The sequence below is a fragment of the Tamandua tetradactyla genome, chromosome 5 (genome assembly GCF_023851605.1).
Source record: "Tamandua tetradactyla isolate mTamTet1 chromosome 5, mTamTet1.pri, whole genome shotgun sequence".
Taxonomy (NCBI): Eukaryota; Metazoa; Chordata; class Mammalia; order Pilosa; family Myrmecophagidae; genus Tamandua; species Tamandua tetradactyla.
In genome coordinates this window covers 27,099,964-27,118,948 of record NC_135331.1, presented here as the reverse complement: position 1 = coordinate 27,118,948, position 18,985 = coordinate 27,099,964, and the positions used below count along the sequence as shown (strand labels likewise).

General features: G+C 51.3%; 1 protein-coding gene and 1 long non-coding RNA gene across 6 annotated transcripts; one reads left to right on the top strand and one right to left on the bottom strand.

Moving 5' to 3' along the window:
* Window positions 1–113: 113 nt before the first annotated feature.
* Window positions 114–8,343, top strand: LOC143683876 (uncharacterized). 4 transcript variants are annotated; one of them, XR_013175688.1, is made up of 5 exons: window positions 114–257; window positions 461–609; window positions 4,104–6,052; window positions 6,920–7,110; window positions 7,505–8,343. It is a non-coding gene; the product is annotated as an uncharacterized LOC143683876 (long non-coding RNA). The 4 variants fall into 4 exon arrangements; XR_013175689.1 differs by having other exon boundaries at window positions 4,104–5,124; window positions 7,505–8,340; XR_013175690.1 differs by lacking the exons at window positions 6,920–7,110; window positions 7,505–8,343 and having other exon boundaries at window positions 4,104–4,331; window positions 4,993–6,867.
* An 822-nt stretch (window positions 8,344–9,165) lies between these two features.
* On the bottom strand, window positions 9,166–18,817 carry LOC143683875 (tubulin alpha-3 chain). 2 transcript variants are annotated; one of them, XM_077160309.1, is made up of 5 exons: window positions 18,688–18,817; window positions 14,775–14,997; window positions 13,587–13,735; window positions 12,594–13,274; window positions 9,166–9,571 (listed from the first exon to the last, which is right to left on the bottom strand). In XM_077160309.1, exons 1-5 carry the CDS (start codon window positions 18,688–18,690, stop codon window positions 9,275–9,277), a joined length of 1,353 nt encoding a protein of 450 aa, XP_077016424.1. In that variant the 5' UTR covers window positions 18,691–18,817; the 3' UTR covers window positions 9,166–9,274. The 2 variants fall into 2 exon arrangements, with proteins under 2 accessions (XP_077016424.1, XP_077016423.1); XM_077160308.1 differs by lacking the exon at window positions 18,688–18,817 and adding an exon at window positions 15,900–16,013.
* Between the last annotated feature and the right edge of the window lie 168 nt (window positions 18,818–18,985).

Genomic DNA, 18,985 nt, shown 5'->3' with positions numbered 1-18,985 from the left:
ATCCCAGCTAGGGCCGCCGAGAAGAAGACCGGGGCGGCCAGGGTGGCCGGGGCCGCGGGCTGCCGGCACCGTCTTGAGCCCGGGCCGCCAGGGGGCGCTGCGGGCGGGGCGGGCCGAGCGGTCGGCGGCGACGGGCCCGGGTGAGGCGGCCCTGCAAAAGCTGGCGCTGCGGCAGAAGAAGGTGCTGAGCGCCGAGGAGATGGAGCTGTACGAGCTGGGGCAGGCTGCGGGCGGCGCCATCGACCCGACGTGTTCAAGTGAGCCCCGGTTGGGGGTTCGCGCGCTTTCTGGGTCCCTCGGGCGCCCCAGCTCTCCCCGGCCCCCGGCGTGCCCCCGTGGCGGGGTGTGCCCAGCGTAGACCCCGGGTCTTGCGCGAGGAGGCCCCCGTGGCCGCGCCCACCCCGCGCGCGCAGGCCCTGCCCGGAGCGCGGAGGACTCACTGCGCTTTTGTTCTCGCCAGGATCCTGGTGGACCTGCTGAAGCTGAATGTGGCCCCCCTCGCCATCTTCCAGATGCTCAAGTCCATGTGTGCCGGGCAGAGGCTGGCGAGTGAGACCCCAGACCCCGCGGCCATGCCTATGCCCGCATCCAGTATGCCAGAGATGCGAGGTCAGAGCCGGGCTCGGTGCACCCCGGCCGGGTTTCAGGGTCCGGAAGGGGGTTGGGGGTGGCACCGGCGGCTCCGTCAGGGGATGGCCAGGACCTCTCTGTCTTATTGGCCCGAGCAGTCCCAGGGTCCCGGCTTGGCTGCTGCCCTGTAAGTAGGGGGTGGGGTGGCACCTCCAGATCTTGGGGACACAACGAGACCCCAGGGTAGCTCAAGGAGGCTGGGGCGCACCGGGATTTTTGCTGCCCCAGCTTTCTCTCCATCTCCGCCTTCCACCCCTCCTTCGAAAACACGGGAGCAGAATGATGTTGGTCCTCGAGGAGGTGCTCCTCCCTGCAGTCCCCTGGTCTGGGTCCTCTATTCCTGCTGCCCCTGCACCTGCAGAGCTCCCAGGGCATGGGCCCTGAGGGGAGAGCTTTGGGCTCCAGTTTAAAGGGCTTTCCCTTTTGGGGGTGACGACTGGGGAATAAAGGTACTAGGTCCTGCTCTGTCTCGGCCTCAATATGCAAGTCACTTCTGCTCCCCACGGCTATTGGGGATCCCCTGAATCACAGCCGAACCTCCCAAGTGAACCAAAGGGGGTCCAGGCTGTATCCTGGTCCAGAAGCCTGGGGGCCCCACAGGCATCCCAGGAAGGGGTTGACATTTGGGTGGCAGGTGAGCCAGGCCCCTGGGCGGGAGTGAGTGACCCCGGGTTTCTGCCCCTGTCCCGAGAGGCCCGGCGCCTCACTGACGCGTGCCCTGTCTGCTGTCTTTGTGTTTCTTTCCGACTTCCAGAGGCCTCCTTTCTCTCTGCCAAGAATAGTAGTTCCCCTGCCAGGCCCTCCTTTTTCTCTGCCCCGCAGCCCACGGCCTCTCCGGTTCTGCTCCACGGCCCAGCTGCCACGTACTTGCCTCTCTCTCCAGGGCCCCCTGGTTCCCTTCGGTTCTCTTGCTGCCTGTTCTCTCCTTTTACAGGTCGCATTTATTGACTTATCTCTGGGGGTTGGTGCTCACTTTCATTTTCGTTGGAACCTGTTCTGGGCTCCGACTGCCCAGTGTAGAGGCAGGGGGTGCAATTTCATGGCTCAGAGTCCTTAGAGGCATCCCGCAGTGCTTTTAGAGCACGTGGTCAGACTGGTGTCAGGGGACAGGACAGCCCCTAGAGGCAAGTTGGCTCTGCAGAAATGCCCCTACCCCAGTGAGAGGACAGCAGGCCAAGGGCCAGGGAGGAGGCAGCTGGTGTGCTGTGGCAAACACAGCCTTAGGCCTGAGAAGCACCACACAATGGCCTTTTCGAGGCTGTCACCGAGACAGGGTGCAGTGGAGATGTTACTACCTTCCCAGGCCAACATAATCATCACTCAGAGACCGTGAGGCCCTGTTCCTGCAGGGTCCTGGGCTCGGGGCACCTTGCAGGTGGGGTGAGACGGGGGTCCCCGAGCCAGGAACTGTTCCTAAGACCCCACATTAGCCACCTTGCTATTGGGGGTACATGGTCTTTCTCTGTAGGCCCTTTGTGTCCCCAGCTGTGGAACAGGAGCCTCCTTGGATAGCTCAGACCCTGGGGCAGGGTGGGCTGGGACTGGCTACAAGACAAAAAGGAGGCATCGTGGGTGAGTTTCCAGACAGAGAGGGATGGCTGTAGAAACCAATAGTGATAGAGACGGGCATATGGGGGGAGGCCAGTGCAGCCTGTCCAGTCACACAGGAGCTTCTAGAACCTCAATAGTCCTAGCCTTGCTGTAGCAACAGAAGTGAAGCAGGGTGGGAAGGCCAGCTGGCACATTGGGTTGTCACCCTGTGGCCCTTGAAGGGGCTCTCCCCAACTGGAATGGGGCGAGCTGAGGCATTGGTGAATAGAGGCACGTGTCCAGCCTTGGGTGGGAGCCAGGCCTGGCCTACGGTAGTGAAAGGAGGGCAAAGAATTAAAAGGTATGTTGGGGGTTAAGTAGGTAGGCCTTGGTGACGGACTAGAGTTTGGGGTGTCAGCAAAGAGGAGGGACCAGGAGGGTCAGCAGGGCCAAGGGGGGTACCCACAGGTTTTAGGGGAGGGATGTCCTGAAGTGGGGGGAGAAGGGAGGTGGAGTAGGGATGGGCCGGGGCTGCCTTGGTGTGGCACAGGAGCACAGGCAGACAGATGGAAGGAACAGGGAGCACCTGAGCAGAAGAGGGGTTCTGAGGGTGAGGACAGGAGTAGATGGAGGGCTGGTCCCACAGAAACAATTTCTGCATGAGGAAGCAGACTTCCAGCCTCGGGTTCTGCTGGGCTGTACAGCAGGGTGCCGGGGGGTACAGGGCACAGAGGCTCCTGGGTGAGCATAATCCCAGAGAGGCCCAGTGCGGGCAGAAGGGAGTCTGAGGAAACCTGGCAGGGATCAGGGCCTATAGAGGGGTGCGCTGGAGTGGGCTGCGGCCAAGAGGCAGAGCCCATCAGGCAAGAGCCGAGATCTCAGGCCATTGTATCACAGCAGCTGTTCACCGACCTGGCTGCCCTGTAAATGGCAGATCTGGGCTGGCGAAAATGCGTGAGCTGTCAGAGGGATGTGATGGAAGCTAACAGGTTTGGCCTGGCATGAGTACTGGGGTTGGGGTCATTGGGGCTAACTGGCCATAGGTTTCTCACAGAACTCAGGGTGTGTGGAGTTGCTTTGGGCCACAAACCAGGAGCTGGAGACCCACAAAGTTTACAGGCAGCAGGGGCTGAACACTGAGCTGCAGCACAGTGGGTTTGCCTGCAGGACTGTCAGCTCGCTCATGCCTGGCAATAACAGGGGAGATAGGAACCTAAAAGCACAGTGGGGTGATGGTTGTCATGGCAAAGGTGTCTGGGGAAAACTCAATCCAGTTGAATGTTCTCTAAGTTATTAAAGAAGCTATAAGCGCTTTTAAGAGATGGCCACCTGTGAGGTGTAAGAGGAAACTCGGGATATAGGGACCACTTTGGAGCCACGAGCCACACCTGGCTGATCTGAAGCGAGATGTGCTGTGCACGTAAGATATATGGCAGATGTCCGAGAATTGGCCCTGAGAAAACTATGTAACATGTCATACCCGTCACATCTCGAGATGATAATATATTGGGTAACTGGACAATTAAAATATACTACTTCTTTTAGTTTTACCAGTCTCTCCTCTCCCTTGAGTGTGGCTACTAGAAAACTTAAATTACAGGTGTGGCTCACACTTGTTCTGTGGGGCAGGCTGTTCTGGAACATTCCCAGCAACACCAAGGAAGAGCTGAGGTGGAGGTACAGGGAACACCCCCACACAAAAACATCGTTCCAATGTGGGGGTGGGGAAGGGGAGTCAGTGCTTAAATGGGGACAGTTCCTGTTTGGGGAGAGGGAAGGGTTTTCTTGATGGTAGGCCAACCTCGTGAACGCCATTACCACCACTGAACTGTGCATTTCACAATGACTAAAATGGGGAATTTTGTGGCCAGAACACGACGTGGCATCACACAGTGTTTGTCCTCTTGCATCTGGCTTATTTCAGTCAACGCTATGTCTTCAAGGTGCATCCCTGTTCCTTCTTACGGCTGAGTAACATTCCACTGCGTGCGTACAGCAATTTGTTCATCCCCTCCCTGTCGGCAGACCTCGGCTGTGCCCACCTTCCAGGTGTTGGGAATAACGCTGCTGCAGACATTGGTGCAGAGGACCTGTTCGAGCCGCTGCTCCATTCCTTTGGGCGCACACTGAGAAGTAGGACTGCTGGGTCCTATGGTCCTAAAGCCGAAATTGTAAGCCTGACTTTCTGACAAGCCAGCCCGTGTTTAACACCAGTCAGTCGCGGCTGTCTTTGACACACATAAGGAGGTGGTGAGGACCCTGGCCTGTGAGCCACAGTCACCCCAGTTTAATGCCTCGTTCGGCTCCCAGGCCCTGGGAGGGGAGTGGCCGAGGTGGGCTTAGTGCTGCAGGGCCCTACCCTGACCTCTGCGTCCTTCCTCCTCGTCCCAGCCTCAGGGAGGGTGCAAGCCTGCGATGGGGGTGCTGGTGGCAAGCCCACAGGAGACGGGGTCCTTGCCCCCCTGTAGAAGCCAAGAGTTTAAAGCAAGACCTACAGAATTTGTTGCAAGCTGCTGGCCTCGGGATGGCAGGGGTAAACTGTGGAGATTGTTATGTAGAGCAGTCTGGGAGGAAGAGAATGTTTACCCAAAACAGTTATGTTAAGTATGAGGAACACTGTGAGATAAGAATCTTGCTCCCTCAGGAAATGCCTGCATATCTATTGACATCCTGTGGTATATAACAAGGATCTGGTTGAGAATAAAGTTGTCTGAAGTCTGTCTGAGGTAAACTCAAGCTTCAGACCCCCTGAGCCCGTCTGTGTCTTTCTTTCTTTCTTCCTTTCTTTTTTTCTCATCATTCCTTAATATCCTTCGAGCTCCGTTTCAATAGGAAGCAACATTTGGCGCCCAACGTGGGGCTCAAAGAAGAAGACTCCAAATCAATATTAAGGAACCAAGGAAAAGTCTCATTAGAGGCACGTGTGTCCAGCCGATAGAAGAGGACTCGAGTCATATTGGTAAAGTAAGCATTTTCCTTGGATCATCAGGGTAACGGGTAATCATAATAGGCGGCTGGAGGAGTATGTGTGTGTGTGAAAGCTACTGGGGTGCCTGTTAAAACATCTGAATTAGTAAGCTTATTTGAACTCATTCAAAAACGTTGTTGGTTTCAGCCTTAAGGCCATAATGTTTTAAATCTTAAGTAATGGAAATTCGTTATGAAGGCTTTGCAGTAAATATAAAACGGGGAAAATATTCCTGTTTCTATTTGGTTATTGTGTTTAGTCAGGCAATGAACTACCTGGCTCATGCTTTGTCTTAAACTCTAAGTTGTGTTTCTTCTCAATCTCCCACTACCACTTCTTACCCTGTTTCGACAGTTGCTTGAGCCAGACTCGGCACCCCCCCAGCAGCTGGTAAGGATCAGAATGCTGGCGCTTTGTTCCCCACACTTCGGGAACGTTCTCTGCTTTGTCTCTGTTCGCCATGGTCAGCTGGCTTAGCCCACCTTCACCCCCCACAGGTCCTGTCTGCTCTCCCGCCTCGGCTCTGGATAGCCGTCACTGTTTCTTAGTTGAATCAAATGAATACTTCAGTATGAAGCCCAGAGAAGCGAGGCATGGGAAAATCAAGACAGGAAGGTGGGGAGGAGCTGTCAGGTCTCACGGTAGACCTCTGTAGCCCTCTCACCCCACCAGGTAGCAAGGAGCCTCTAGTTCCCCCAGAATGACTTCCCAGAAATTCTCCTCAGGGCTATCACAGCCCTGCACGAATCCTGTGAAGAACTTACCTGTATTAGAGGCTGTGGCGAGCGAGTTTCAAATCCTGAAGGAACCAGAGTCTGCAGTGCCTCAAAGCTAGTGCCGCCTCTTGCTCAAGACAGTAACAAATTGTGAAATGGAAATGGCTTATCAGACCTATAGGACACTTAGTTGCATCCTCCTGCCCAGGTAGGCACAAGTTGCCAGGGCAGGCTATTTGACTAAACTTGAGATAGAGGCCTGTGGAGGGATGAGGATTACCGGGGTAGGGGACACGCTCTGGTTAAAGCTGAGTGGAGGAGATCCCTAAGGAGGTCACTCTGGGGGAGCGGAGGGGACTTGTGACCAAGCAGGCATTCCTGCTACTGGGCAGATTTTGTTCCCCTCTCAGTCTGGCGGATGTGGTTGACACCGGGGAAGCCACAGTGGCCCAAGGAAGATGACAGGTCTTCCTGGCTGTTCACAGCAGCCCAAAGGGCGTGGCAAAGAGGAGGAGAGTTAAAGTAAGCAAGTCACAACTCAGGTATAGCTGAGCCAGTGATATTTATCTGAGTTGTGACCACCTAGTATTCAGAGGGAAAATGCCAGGTGTTCAAGCCTCTCCAGGAACTGATCACGGAACCCTGTAGAGCTGTGTACATTTGCAAATATTCTGAGGCCCAAATGTGATTTCTTACTTGCAAAAGAACTAGAGCCACTGATTTTCCTAGACACTTTATAAAGTGCCTAGAGTGTGGAGCCAAAGATGTCTTCCTGTGAAATGGGCTTTAATTTGGGCATTGCTCCAAATTAGAGAGCGTGCCTATGAGCAGAGTGCAGCCCATAAAACTTGTGGAGCCCCAGGCAGAGCTGAACAACCCACACTACGCCTATGTAGTCTTGATAGTAGAGCATGGAGGACAGAAATAACTGAAAACTATTTGAATTTTGAAATTAATTTTAAGAGAATTGGGTAGTCATAATGTTCAAACTTAAAATAATTATAGAGTTGTTGATTTCTAATTATTAACAGAATGGAACTTAGGAGAGATCACTGATCACAGAATATCCTAACAGACTCTTCATATGACAAAAGATGGCCAAGAGTACCTGAAGAGTTTGATAGGAAAAAGTGTGTGCAAAAGAGCTTCCAAAAGCAGAACCAAAAATCTGACTTAAATTGGCGATAACCATTGTACTTCCTCCTTCATCATGAGTGTATCCAGTGCAGCTCAGTCAGCTAATTCAGGTGGACTGTTCCCAAGGAGGTACGAGCACCAGGGGAGGTGGGGAGGTGGGTGGCTGAGTGCCAGAGGGTCCCGTGCAGCCCCTCCGGTGGACCCTTCCTCTTTTGGTACAGTAATGACAGGCAGGTGAAGTCTTTCTAGGGCAAGAGTAAATGAGTTGAACTGTTAGCTGAATTGGCCCATGGCTTTTGCTCCTTCAAGATTTTCTCTGCTTGCACTGCTGTCCTTTCCAAGGGCTTCTGCTGGATGACTGACTTGAGGCAGCCCTGAGCTGCAAGACTCCACGCAGATGTAAGGTCCCTGGCTGAAAATGTACTGGACAGAAATGCACTCTAAACGTTGCTCAGGGAGTGCAGGTGGCGCAGGCATGCTGACCGGGGTATGCCGGGCTCCTAATGATGTATTGTTTCCCCAGGGAGAAATAAGGGCAGCGCTGCTGTCGGCAGAGCCCCAGTTCTGGCAGAGCGGAGCAGCCGGGAAGGATCAAGCCAGAGGAGGCCCCGCCAGCCCAGTGCCACCCAGCTGCCCAAGGGTGGAGGGCCTGGGAAAGGCCCCACTCGGGGCAGCACCTAAACAGGGTACATCGTCCAGGGGCTGCCCTCACACTGACTGCTGGGCCCCACCATCCACATACGAGAGGGGATATGTCATCTCCTTCCGGGGGAAATAAACCTTTTTGAAAACCTGATGGTCCAGTTCAAGATGTTTTCTTTCACCTTCTGAATAAAGTTCATCTTATTGCAAATAGGTATTTATAATGAGGCCAAAAAATTTAGAATTGGGGGTGCTGTGTGCTGGTCCTGGGTGCACTCACCTTTTGCTTAAGTTGAAAGGTGCAGCGACTCCCAGCGAGGGCTGAGGTACAGTGGTGGTATCAGCTTCACCGTGGAGGGGAGAAAGCAGTTTTTCAAACAGTCCTGGGACAATCAGGTCAAAAGAGGAACTGCTTCTGTTGTAACCCAGAGATTCTAATCTGTGGGTCATTCATGCCATGGAAAATTCACTAAAACCTGTAGTTTTTCCCCAGGAAAAATCTGACCCACCGTTTTGGGAATTTTGTGGCTACGCCCGGCTTCAGGACTGCTGTGACACCGGAAAGCCCTCACATAATTCCCACATAATTACCTGCAGTTAGGCCAGACTCTAGCCATGAGCTCAAGGGTCTCCAGGGCCACCCTCACCTCATCAACTGGCTACGAGTTCAGGAGTTCCCAGCACCCCAGCAGGTGCAGTAAGCCAGAACCACATGCACAACCCAGGAAAGCATAGCTACAGTTACAGCTTTTGTAGCCAAAAGGGATGCAAATGAGAAGCCAAGAGCAGAGACCTGTAAGGGCAATGTGGGGGGCAGGGGAGCGGGTCTCAAAGGCCAAGTTCCCATGCCCTCTGCACATGGGGCTACAACACGCCCCCTTCTTGCCCAGATGTGTCGATCATGGCAGCTCTCTGGGCCTCAGGTGTCTGGTTGTTACTGGGGTCTCATTATATGATTGTTGACATCAATGCCCACATGCCCTGCTCCTCTCCTTAGAGAGATCCCATTGATGCGATTTGGTTCCAACCCCCCCCCCCCCAAATCCACTCTGGCGTACCTAGACAAGACCCTGCTATCATAGGAAATTTCAAAGATTTAGAGAATATCTCCCAAGAGCCTGGCCAAAGGCAGCCAAGTTCTTTATTCTGCCACAGTCCCCACACACACACCTAGGCCTACCCATAGACCTCCAGTTTGAATGGCCCAGTTCTAAGCTTTTGTGATACCTTCATAAGCATGTCCCATCGTGGAGGCCAAAAATGGCTAATCTGATTGAGAAACCTAACAGTTTTCCTAGAATTTAGTAAATCCATTTTGAAACCTTAGATGTGAAATGCTGAGCTATTTCTCCTGGATCTTGTCATGTGACGTGGCTTCTTCAAATGGGGTGGTGGTGTTGGCAGTATCCCACACCCACCCGGAGGGCAGAGCCCTGGAACCCAAGCAGCCTTCCCTCCACTTGGCATGGGTATGGAGACCTTGTCCATGCCCCTGTGGGAGAGAAGGCAGGTATGTCCCAGTGCAGCATCAAGACAGACAGGTAGAATAGAGCAACTTTAATTGTAAACAGCTTTTGAAAGCAGCCGTGACAGGAGTGGCTGGAAAGGTGTGGGATGAAGGGGATGGAAGAAAAGGATGCCTCCGGCTCACTTAGTACTCCTCCCCTTCTTCAGCCTCGGCCTCCACGGAATCCACGCCTACCTCCTCATAATCCTTCTCCAGGGCAGCCAGATCCTCCCGGGCCTCCGAGAACTCCCCCTCCTCCATGCCTTCCCCCACGTACCAGTGCACGAAGGCACGCTTGGCGTACATGAGGTCGAACTTGTGGTCGAGGCGCGCCCAGGCCTCGGCGATGGCCGTGGTGTTGCTCAGCATGCACACGGCCCGCTGCACCTTGGCCAAGTCCCCCCCGGGGACCACGGTGGGGGGCTGGTAGTTAATGCCCACCTGTGGGAGAAGGGGAGACGACAGGGAAGTCAAATCGGCTCTTGGAAGTGGCAGCTGCTTTTACTCACACAGAAGACAGGCTGAAAGTGCCGTGTGGCCACCAGGGAGAAACTCGGTTCGCCCACACACCTTCACTGTTCCCTTCTTTGGGCCAGGCAGGCTGCCAGAGCCGGGCAATGGTCTCCAAAGACAAGGAAATAGCCAGGAAAGAGAAGCCGGATTCAGCCACCCTGGCTCGCTTCCAAGCTGCCTGAAGACTCTGGGTCCCAAGTAACTGACATGTCATACGAGTTCAAGGGAAGGGACTGTCTGCCCTCTGGAATGGACTGCTTTGTGTTTCTTAGAGATTATTTCCCCCCATGCTTCTACAAGATGATGATGAATTTTGTAGCTGGAACTGTTTAGCTGAGACAGATTCAGAGAACACAACTGGGATAAGGGAAGCTCATCCCAACCCCACCCCCACCCCCTTGTCCCCACAGGCATGGGCTTATGCAAGACAACCAAGGAGATACAAGTTAGGAATCATTCTCATGACCAGAGCACAAACGAAGGGTCTGAACCTGACCAGGTGGTGTGAATAGCCTGGCACAAGGAATCAGAGGGCCAAGAAAAGGAGAATGGACTGGGTTTAGGAATCAAGGGCTCCCAGAGCTGGAAGCCACAGGAAGGATGCATCATGCGTCACATGAAGGTTCAGAAAAATGCTGTGTCTGAAACAGACACAGGCCAGGATGAGGAGCTAACCAAGGAGAAACAGAGATGTTCCGTTTTCTTCACGAGACGATTGTGATAGTTTTTATGTGATCTAAAATTATACAGGATGTTTTCTAACAATGGAACGAAAGTAAGATTTGGTGAGAGCAGTTTGTGGAACATCCCAATTTCAAATATATCCACTATCCACACAAATCACAAAACCATCCTGAAAATTCCATCATGGTTATGTTCAACCTACATTTCCTATACCAATTTTACCCAAAAAAGAATAAAAATCCCTTCAGAGAGAGGCCAGAAGTCAGCAGGAACCCAGAAGAGAAAAGAGAGGACACCGCCATGTAATGAAAAAACCAAGGCACTCTGAGGCCTGTCAGCTTGCCAGAACACTACCATCCACCAGAGGAAGCAAGACTTTTGGTCTCTGACACCCTGAGACGGTCAGTGTATATAACTTTCAGCAACTGTGAGCATGTGGGGACTATCTGCTTTTTGGTACAAGCTGCCTGCAGAAATCTTAGTCAATACCCCAGACAATGCCAGCTTCTGTATACCTAAAGGAAACTGCCTGGGCTCAGGAGCCTTGAATGTCAGCATCTGCAAGAATGGTTGTGCTGGTTTGAAGTTATTATGTACCCCAGGAAAGCCATGACCTTTAATCTTCATTCACTATTGCTGGGTAGAATCATTTTTATTGTTTCCACAGAGATAAGACTCACCCAAGTGTGGGTGGCAACTTTTAATTAGATGGTTTCCATGGAGACATATCTCCACCCATTCAAGGTGGGGTTGCTTACTGGAGCCCTTTAAAAGGGAACCATTTTGGAAAAAGCTTTAGAGCCACCAGAACAGAGTCCCAAGGAAGCCATTAAAGAATCTTGGGGAGTAAGTTAGCAAACGTTGCCATGTGCCTTTCCAGCTGAGAAAGAAACCCTGAATTTGATTAGTCTTGAACCAAGCTATCTTTCCCTGGATGCCTTAATTTGGACATTGTTTATAGACTTGCCTTAATTTGGACATTTCCATGGCCTTAGAACTATAAACTTTCAAATTAATAAATTCCTCTTTCTGAAAGCCATACCACTTTTGGTATATCACATCCTGACAGCTTGCAAACTAGAACAGATGTTGGAACCAGAGAAATGGGGTGCTGCTATGTTTGCAAATAGTAAAAAAGGTTGGAACAGATTTTAAATGGATAAGGGGAAGATTCGGGGTGAACTGTGATTCACTTGATAGAGAAGGCCTAGAATACTCTGAACAGACTGTTGGTAGAAATGTGGACTCTAAAGATACCTCTGATGTGGCTTTATACAGAAATGATGAATGTATCATTATAAACTGGAAGAAAGGCATTCTTTGTAGATGGAAGGCAGAACTTGAGAGTGATAAACTTGGATGTTTAGCAGAAGAAATTCCCAAACTAAATGTGGAAAATGCAGTCTGGCTTCTCCTTGCAGCTTATAGTTAAATGTGAGAGAAAAAGAGATAAGTTGAGAACTGAAATCTTGGGTACAAAGAACACAGAAATTGGTGTTTTGGAAAAGTGTGGGCCTCCAGAAAGAGAGGCCCCAGAGAATAGTGTCCCACGTGAGAATTTAATGAAACATGGAACCGGTCAGACATTTCAGAAAAAGCCAGGATTAGGGATGGAGTTATCCAGGAAGGATTTGTGGAAAGTCTTTTTGTGTAATGAGCATGATCCCAGCATATTTCACAGGAAATCAACAAGAGTGCTGCGGGATCTGTATAAATGGAACGACTGCCACTCTGGAGTAAAAGGGAGAGAAAAACGACAAAATGAAGGAAAATAACTTCAGAGGCAGAACAACGGAAACTAAGGTCTGAAGTCAAGAATCCTTGGGCCAGGGGTATAGACCCAACCCATACACTTGGAGAGGGGAGACCAAAAGAAATATCAATGTGTTGATTCAGCAGTCATATTACTTATTTCAATCCTATCTTCTCTATTATACCCTCCTCTTCTTTTCTTTAATGAGAAGAATAATACACAAGCAAAAAATCAATAAATTTCAAAGTACATTGCAAAAAAAATTCTTTTCAGAATACTTCCTATTTTCTGCAATTAAATGCTCACCACAGACATATATACACTGTGATGATTCAGGAAGGAAACTCAGAATACAAACTTGGATAAGTGATCACTTCTGGCTCACTCATGTATGACCAGGAACCTGAGAGGATGGGGCAGACTTCTCCCCAAGGCCTTGGCCTTGGGGGCCGGCATGATTATGCAGGTGTCCCGCGCCCTCCCAAGCACAGCAAGGCTCCTCCACACTCCTACCTTGAACCCGGTCGGGCACCAATCCACAAACTGGATGGTGCGCTTAGTCTTGATGGTGGCGATGGCTGCGTTGACGTCCTTCGGGACCACGTCCCCCCGGTACAGCATGCAGCAGGCCATGTACTTCCCGTGGCGAGGGTCGCACTTGACCATCTGATTGGCCGGCTCGAAGCAGGCGTTGGTGATCTCGGCCACGGACAACTGCTCGTGGTAGGCCTTCTCGGCGGAAATGACCGGCGCGTAGGTGGCCAGGGGAAAGTGGATGCGGGGGTATGGGACCAGGTTGGTCTGGAACTCCGTCAGGTCCACATTGAGGGCCCCGTCGAAGCGCAGGGAGGCAGTGATGGAGGACACGATCTGCCCGATCAGACGGTTGAGGTTGGTGTAGGTGGGCCGCTCGATGTCGAGGTTGCGCCGGCAGATGTCATAGATGGCCTCATTGTCCACCATGAAGGCACAGTCGGAATGCTCCAGGGTCGTGTGGGTGGTCAGGATGGAGTTGTAGGGCTCCACCACAGCTGTGGAGACCTGGGGCGCCGGGTAGATGGCAAATTCTAGCTTGGACTTCTTGCCGTAGTCCACCGAGAGCCGCTCCATGAGCAGGGACGCAAAGCCGGAGCCGGTGCCGCCCCCGAAGCTGTGGAAGATGAGGAAGCCCTGCAGTCCCGTACACAGATCTGCCTGCAGAGACAGAAGCGCGTGAGTCGCTGCCCACAGGAGCCACAACCCTGTCTGATAGTGAGCCAGGGCCTGTCCTACTCTGCTCGGCACATACATGCAGGTCCGGGCCTCCCACGGCGAGCGTGCAGCACACTCAGCACCAAACAGGAGGGATATGAGAGGTACATGGATATGTTTCAACACACACCTCGGCAACCCACCTGAACTCATGATTCTGGCCCAGGTTTTGCCCTAATGCCCTCCTGATGGCAAATGAAGGCCCACCGCCCGTCCACTACCATTTCTGCACAACGCCCTCTCGGCACTTCTCACCAGTTTGCGGATCCGGTCCAGGACCAGGTCGACGATCTCCTTGCCGATGGTGTAATGGCCTCTGGCATAGTTATTGGCGGCATCTTCCTTCCCGGTGATCAGTTGCTCCGGGTGGAAGAGCTGCCTATAGGTCCCCGTGCGCACTTCGTCTGCAGACACAGAGTAGCCCGTGAGCCCTGCAGGCTTGCCACACGCACCAGGACCCACACACTGGGGTGCCACTCAGCTCTACAAAGCCGATCCGGTCCTTGTAGGATCAGAATGTAAAGACCTCATAGAAAACATGGGAGTCAAATACATGAACCACGATGCCGTTTAAGGCTTTGGGAAGGAAAAGTCAACTTGCAGGAAAATGCCAGCAGAACCAGTCCCCAAGGAAGGGAGAGCAAGCCCGCACGTGCACACACAGGTCATTCTACACTTTCTTTCATACTCAGAGCTACATCAAAGGGCCTGAAAAAAGAAACCCTAAGCACCAGACAATCACCCATGACTCTGCCGGGCAGTCCCCTCAGCACTGTGTGTGGCCTGGGACTTACGGGCCATAAAGTGATATCCTGTCCCTCCTGGGCAGCCACTGAAAAGTGCTCTCAGCAGCTATGTTGGAAACAGGGAGCCCTTAAAAGGGAACCATTTTGGAAAAAGCTTTAGAGCCACCAGAACAGAGTCCCAAGGAAGCCATTAAAGAATCTTGGGGAGTAAGTTAGCAAACGTTGCCATGTGCCTTTCCAGCTGAGAAAGAAACCTTGAATTTGATCAGTCTTGAACCAAGCTATCTTTCCCTGGATGCCTTAATTTGGCACCTAATCTGGAAGAATCAAAGGGACGCGCTACACCTACCTTGTTTTCGTGACGCAGGTCAGAACAGTTGCTCGAGACTGTGCACAGCATGAAGGATAGGGGTAGCCACCACTGCCTCCGATGGGCGCCATGAAAAGAGCCCAAGTGGATCCTTTGCCAGCCCACCCTACTGCTGCCAGAGCAGCCCGCCCTCAGTGGGTCAGGTTTCCTAAATTAGGAGACTGCTTCCCACAGGCTCCTCAACCACTAACGTTTGCGTTTCTCACCTAAAATCACTAGGCTTCTAAGTCCTGCCCTGTCTGCAGAGGGGTTCAGGGGGCATGCGTGAGGCCCTGTTAGGGGTCTTCCCCCATCCCAGGAAGGCGCTGCCAGGGCCCGAACACCTACCCACCACAGTGGGCTCCAGGTCCACGAAGACTGCCCTTGGTACGTGCTTGCCTGCTCCGGTCTCACTGAAGAACGTGTTGAAGGAGTCGTCCCCTCCACCGATGGTCTTGTCGCTTGGCATCTGGCCGTCGGGCTGGATCCCATGTTCGAGGCAGTACAGCTCCCAGCAGGCATTGCCAATCTGGACGCCTGCCTGCCCGACGTGGATGGAGATGCACTCGCGCTAGGGGCACAACAGAGAGGGAAGGCTGTTCATCACCAGGCACTTCCAGACTTTAAGTTAACATTCTGTAATGCTTCAGCATGTCTAGACTTTTCTCACACTTATTTCCAGTGAGGTTCATGTGACTATCCCCATGAAGAGACCTGCTCTAGTCCAAACTAGCTAAGTACCAGAATTATTCCCAGAATCTAGATGTTTGCCACCACACAAGAATTGGATTATTTTAAAACTTGGAAGGCAAGGAATGTGAACAATTATGTCCACATTATGCCTGCTGTCACATTAATTCTTGAAAGACACAAACATTTTTGTTGTGTCCTGATGAAAAAATCAGGGAATAGGATGGGGAAAGAAAAAGTGGACTAAGCATAGTTCCCCGGGTTCATGTCCAGCTGATCGCTGTGTGGGTCCTTTGCCTGCCCTCTAGGTCCACTTCCCATTTTCCTACACCTGGCGGGCCAACCTAGGTCCACCACCCCAAAGGCTTCCCTGTCCTCTGGGTTCTGACAGGGCTGGCCAATGGCAGCCCCAGCAGGAGAACATGCTCCGCGTGCTTGGCCCTGCCTCCCTTCGTGCTGGGAGCTGGCCGAGTCCCTTTAACAAGACCACAGCCTCTTCCTCCAACTACCCGCAAACCCAGCCTTGACTGTTCCTTCCCCTGACCCGTCAGCCTGCACACATGGAGGGCTCCCAGACATCACAAGGACTGGGATACTGTCCTGTCCTTTGCAGATACCTGCCCAAAGCTTTATAAATCATGTTTTCAGAGTCTTAAAGTACCTATTTTGAATGTACCATCTCTTCCGTGCCACATGTCTAACTACTCATTTGTTTGACTTTAGACAAGTCTTCCTCAGAAATACATAGGAAAGAGCAAATAAAATTTGAGATCCTGTACCCACTCTAACATTCTTTTGTATGATCCCAAGAATGTGGTGACCTGGCTCCTCTGATATAAGCAGCACCTGTTGGCAAGGGCATGCGAGATTAGTAAGTGCCATGGTCCCCTCACATCTTCCAAAAGGGACCCATTCTATTCCAGCCCAAACTTCTCCAATCCTGAGGAGGGGGAATTCATCAAAGCTCCTTGAAAAGTCCTTTGGAACTCATTCAACCACACTATTTTCAAATCCATATTACTTGTTTTGCTTTAATTAAATACACTATTTCACAGGATGCCTGATTTGGCATTCTACTCACCTGTACAACCATTAACTAGCTCTGTAACCTGGGGGATTCGAGCCCAATTTCTTCATTTGCAAAACAGAGGTGGGAAACTGAGTGGTCTGTAAAGCCACTTCTACCCCCCCACCCCACCCCACCCCCGATGATCAATGAAACAATCCAAGTCATCAGTCAGGACTATCACTATCTTGCAACAGAAAGCCACTATAAATTCATCCTTGCCAAACTCCCTTGGATTCTAACCTTTTACCTCTTTTCTCAAAAGAAAATTATTTGCAACTTCCTCTATTCTTTTCAAGGTTCGGACCAATTCCTCTCTTTCTATTCCTGGCAGATTTTACCTTTTACCCCACTTACCCAAAAGCTACAACTTGGTGCCACCCAATGTGCAAACAGACCTCCATGCTCTTCTTCCTTTCCCTGACAGTAAAGCTGTGCCTCTTCCTTTCCACGACTCATTCTTTTTTGTTTGTTTTTAACATTTTTATTGTGAAATATAACATATACAAAAAGTAAAAAAGGAAAAGAAATAAAAAGCAATAATTTTCAAAGTACACTTCAAGAATCAGCTACTGAACAGATGTCACAGTTTGGCATGGGCTAACATTCCACCACAGTTTCTAGTTTTCGCTTCTAGTGGCTCCAAAACACTGGAGGCCAAAAGAAATATCAACATAATGATTCAGCAGTCATGGTCATTTGTTAAATCCTATCCTCTCTGTTACAATTCCTCCTTCTCCTTTGATCTTTTCCCAAATCCTTAAGGGTATTTAGGCTATGCCCATTCTAACCTTTTCGGGTTGGAAAGGACTGTCGATAATATGGGATAGGGGGATAGAACTGGTTGATGCTCTTGGAGAGGCTGGCCCTCTGGGTTTCAGGACTTATCTGGCCTAGGAATCCAATGGAGGTTTTAGGTTTTAGGAAAGTAAACTTAGTGCATGAAACTTTTACAGAGTCTCAGTTAGAGCCCTAGGTGTTTTTAGGATTAACAGGAGTGCTGTTGGTTCCACCATTCTTTCTACCTACTCCCTTTCCAGCAACAGTCCTCAAAGAATTCAGCGGCATTCTTAATCCCCTGAGGCGCAGAAGACCTTTATAGGGGCACATGGGGAGAAAACCAATTTCACACTACCATTACAACATCTAGAGCCCTTTGCACTGTTGGCATTTGCACTGGCTGTGCAAAAGCAAAGGTGGGCAAAACTGCTGGCGTCTCAGCACACATCAAGTCCATGGCCCCAAATTGCACATGACCTCTGGATTCTTCAATCCTATTTACTCAGTCTTGTTTTAGTTAGTTTCATTTCAGACTGTCTTTGATGGGGCAATAAAAATTACTAAGTTTATTAAATCTCTACCCTTGAGTTTTGTGAAAAAAGCTGCAGTTCTGTCGTCTCCAGGAAAAGACCCAGCACATGTTTGAGTGACGAGCTGAATTAGGAACCTTTTTTTTCTTTTTCACGGTACGCCAAAGAACGACCGACAAACTGTTGGATATATCCTAATTTTGGATGTCCCATTTTCAGATATGTGTCATCTTTAAGCACAGTCGTGATCACTGTTTTTTAACCCCACAGCTTTAATTTCCAGTATGACTTACAGCAATGCAGATATTTGTAAGAACTTTCTGCTTGATATTTTGAGAACATTCGCAGTTTTGACAGCTGACTGAATGATATCTAAGTTAGTGTTGAATACTTAGAATTTAAGAACTTTGCTTTCTGAATATGTAAATTTCTTTTCCTTGTAGCCTCAATTTTGAATTGGTTTATGAAACTTACTACGGAAACACATTTTACAGTGACTACATGGATACTTTATTTAAATATGCCTTATAATTAACCTGAGATATCCATTTATGGTGGTCCTGAAAAAAAAATTCCTTATGGGTCAGTCTCAAATATATGTATCTTCATGTCTTCAGGACAAAGTTTTACACAATTTAAGGATAAGCCAAAGAAAATTAAGACGACCAAATTTAAAGCAATAAAGCCTATTTTTTTCTTCTTTAAGTTTTAAATCCTTATCTGCTTCTCCGTGTCCCACCCAATAAAAAAGCAAGTTGCATTAGTGAAGAGTGCTTTGAAAATTTTTTAAAAAGTTTCCAATTCGACTAACATGGAGCCGGGAACCCACATGGACAGTGGGGTCTCCAGTCATTTCTCATGGTGGGGGTGTGTTTGGGGGGGTGCCCGAGGCCCGCCCTGCCCCCACCCCATGACCACCCACACCTGGGGGCCCACGTGCGTCACCCCGGTTACAAATCCTTCCCCAACAGCTCGGTTCCCGCCCCAGCTCTTCAGGGCACAGATTCCCGGGACTTCTCCGGAGTCACTACCGCCCTCGAGCTCGCGGACCCCGCGCCCATCCACGTGCGTCCACCCAGCTTCCGGACGCCCCCTCCAGCCCCGCTCCCAACGGGCCCGCCCAGGTCACCCCGGCCCCTCCACCGCCCCTTGGGCCCAGCCTCCGCCACACATGCCGCCTCCGGGGGGGCCTCACCATAGTAAGCTGCTCCGCCGCCGCTGCTCACCCGCCGCCGCCGCTCTTCTCCCTCAACGGTTGCAGCCGCGCGCCCAACTCCTAACGCCCACTGCGCGCGCGCCGCCTTTTGGCCCTCTGCCACCCGTGCGCCCATTGGTCCGCGGCCCCGACGGGCGGGGCCGAGGACGGTTCGCCTGCCCTCGATTGGCCATGTCCCGGCGCACGCGCGAGGCGGAAACGCTTTCTGATTGCAAGTGGGTTTGGCGGGAAGACCGCCGGGCCGTCCATGGCGGCGCGGTTCCAGGCGGGCAGCTCC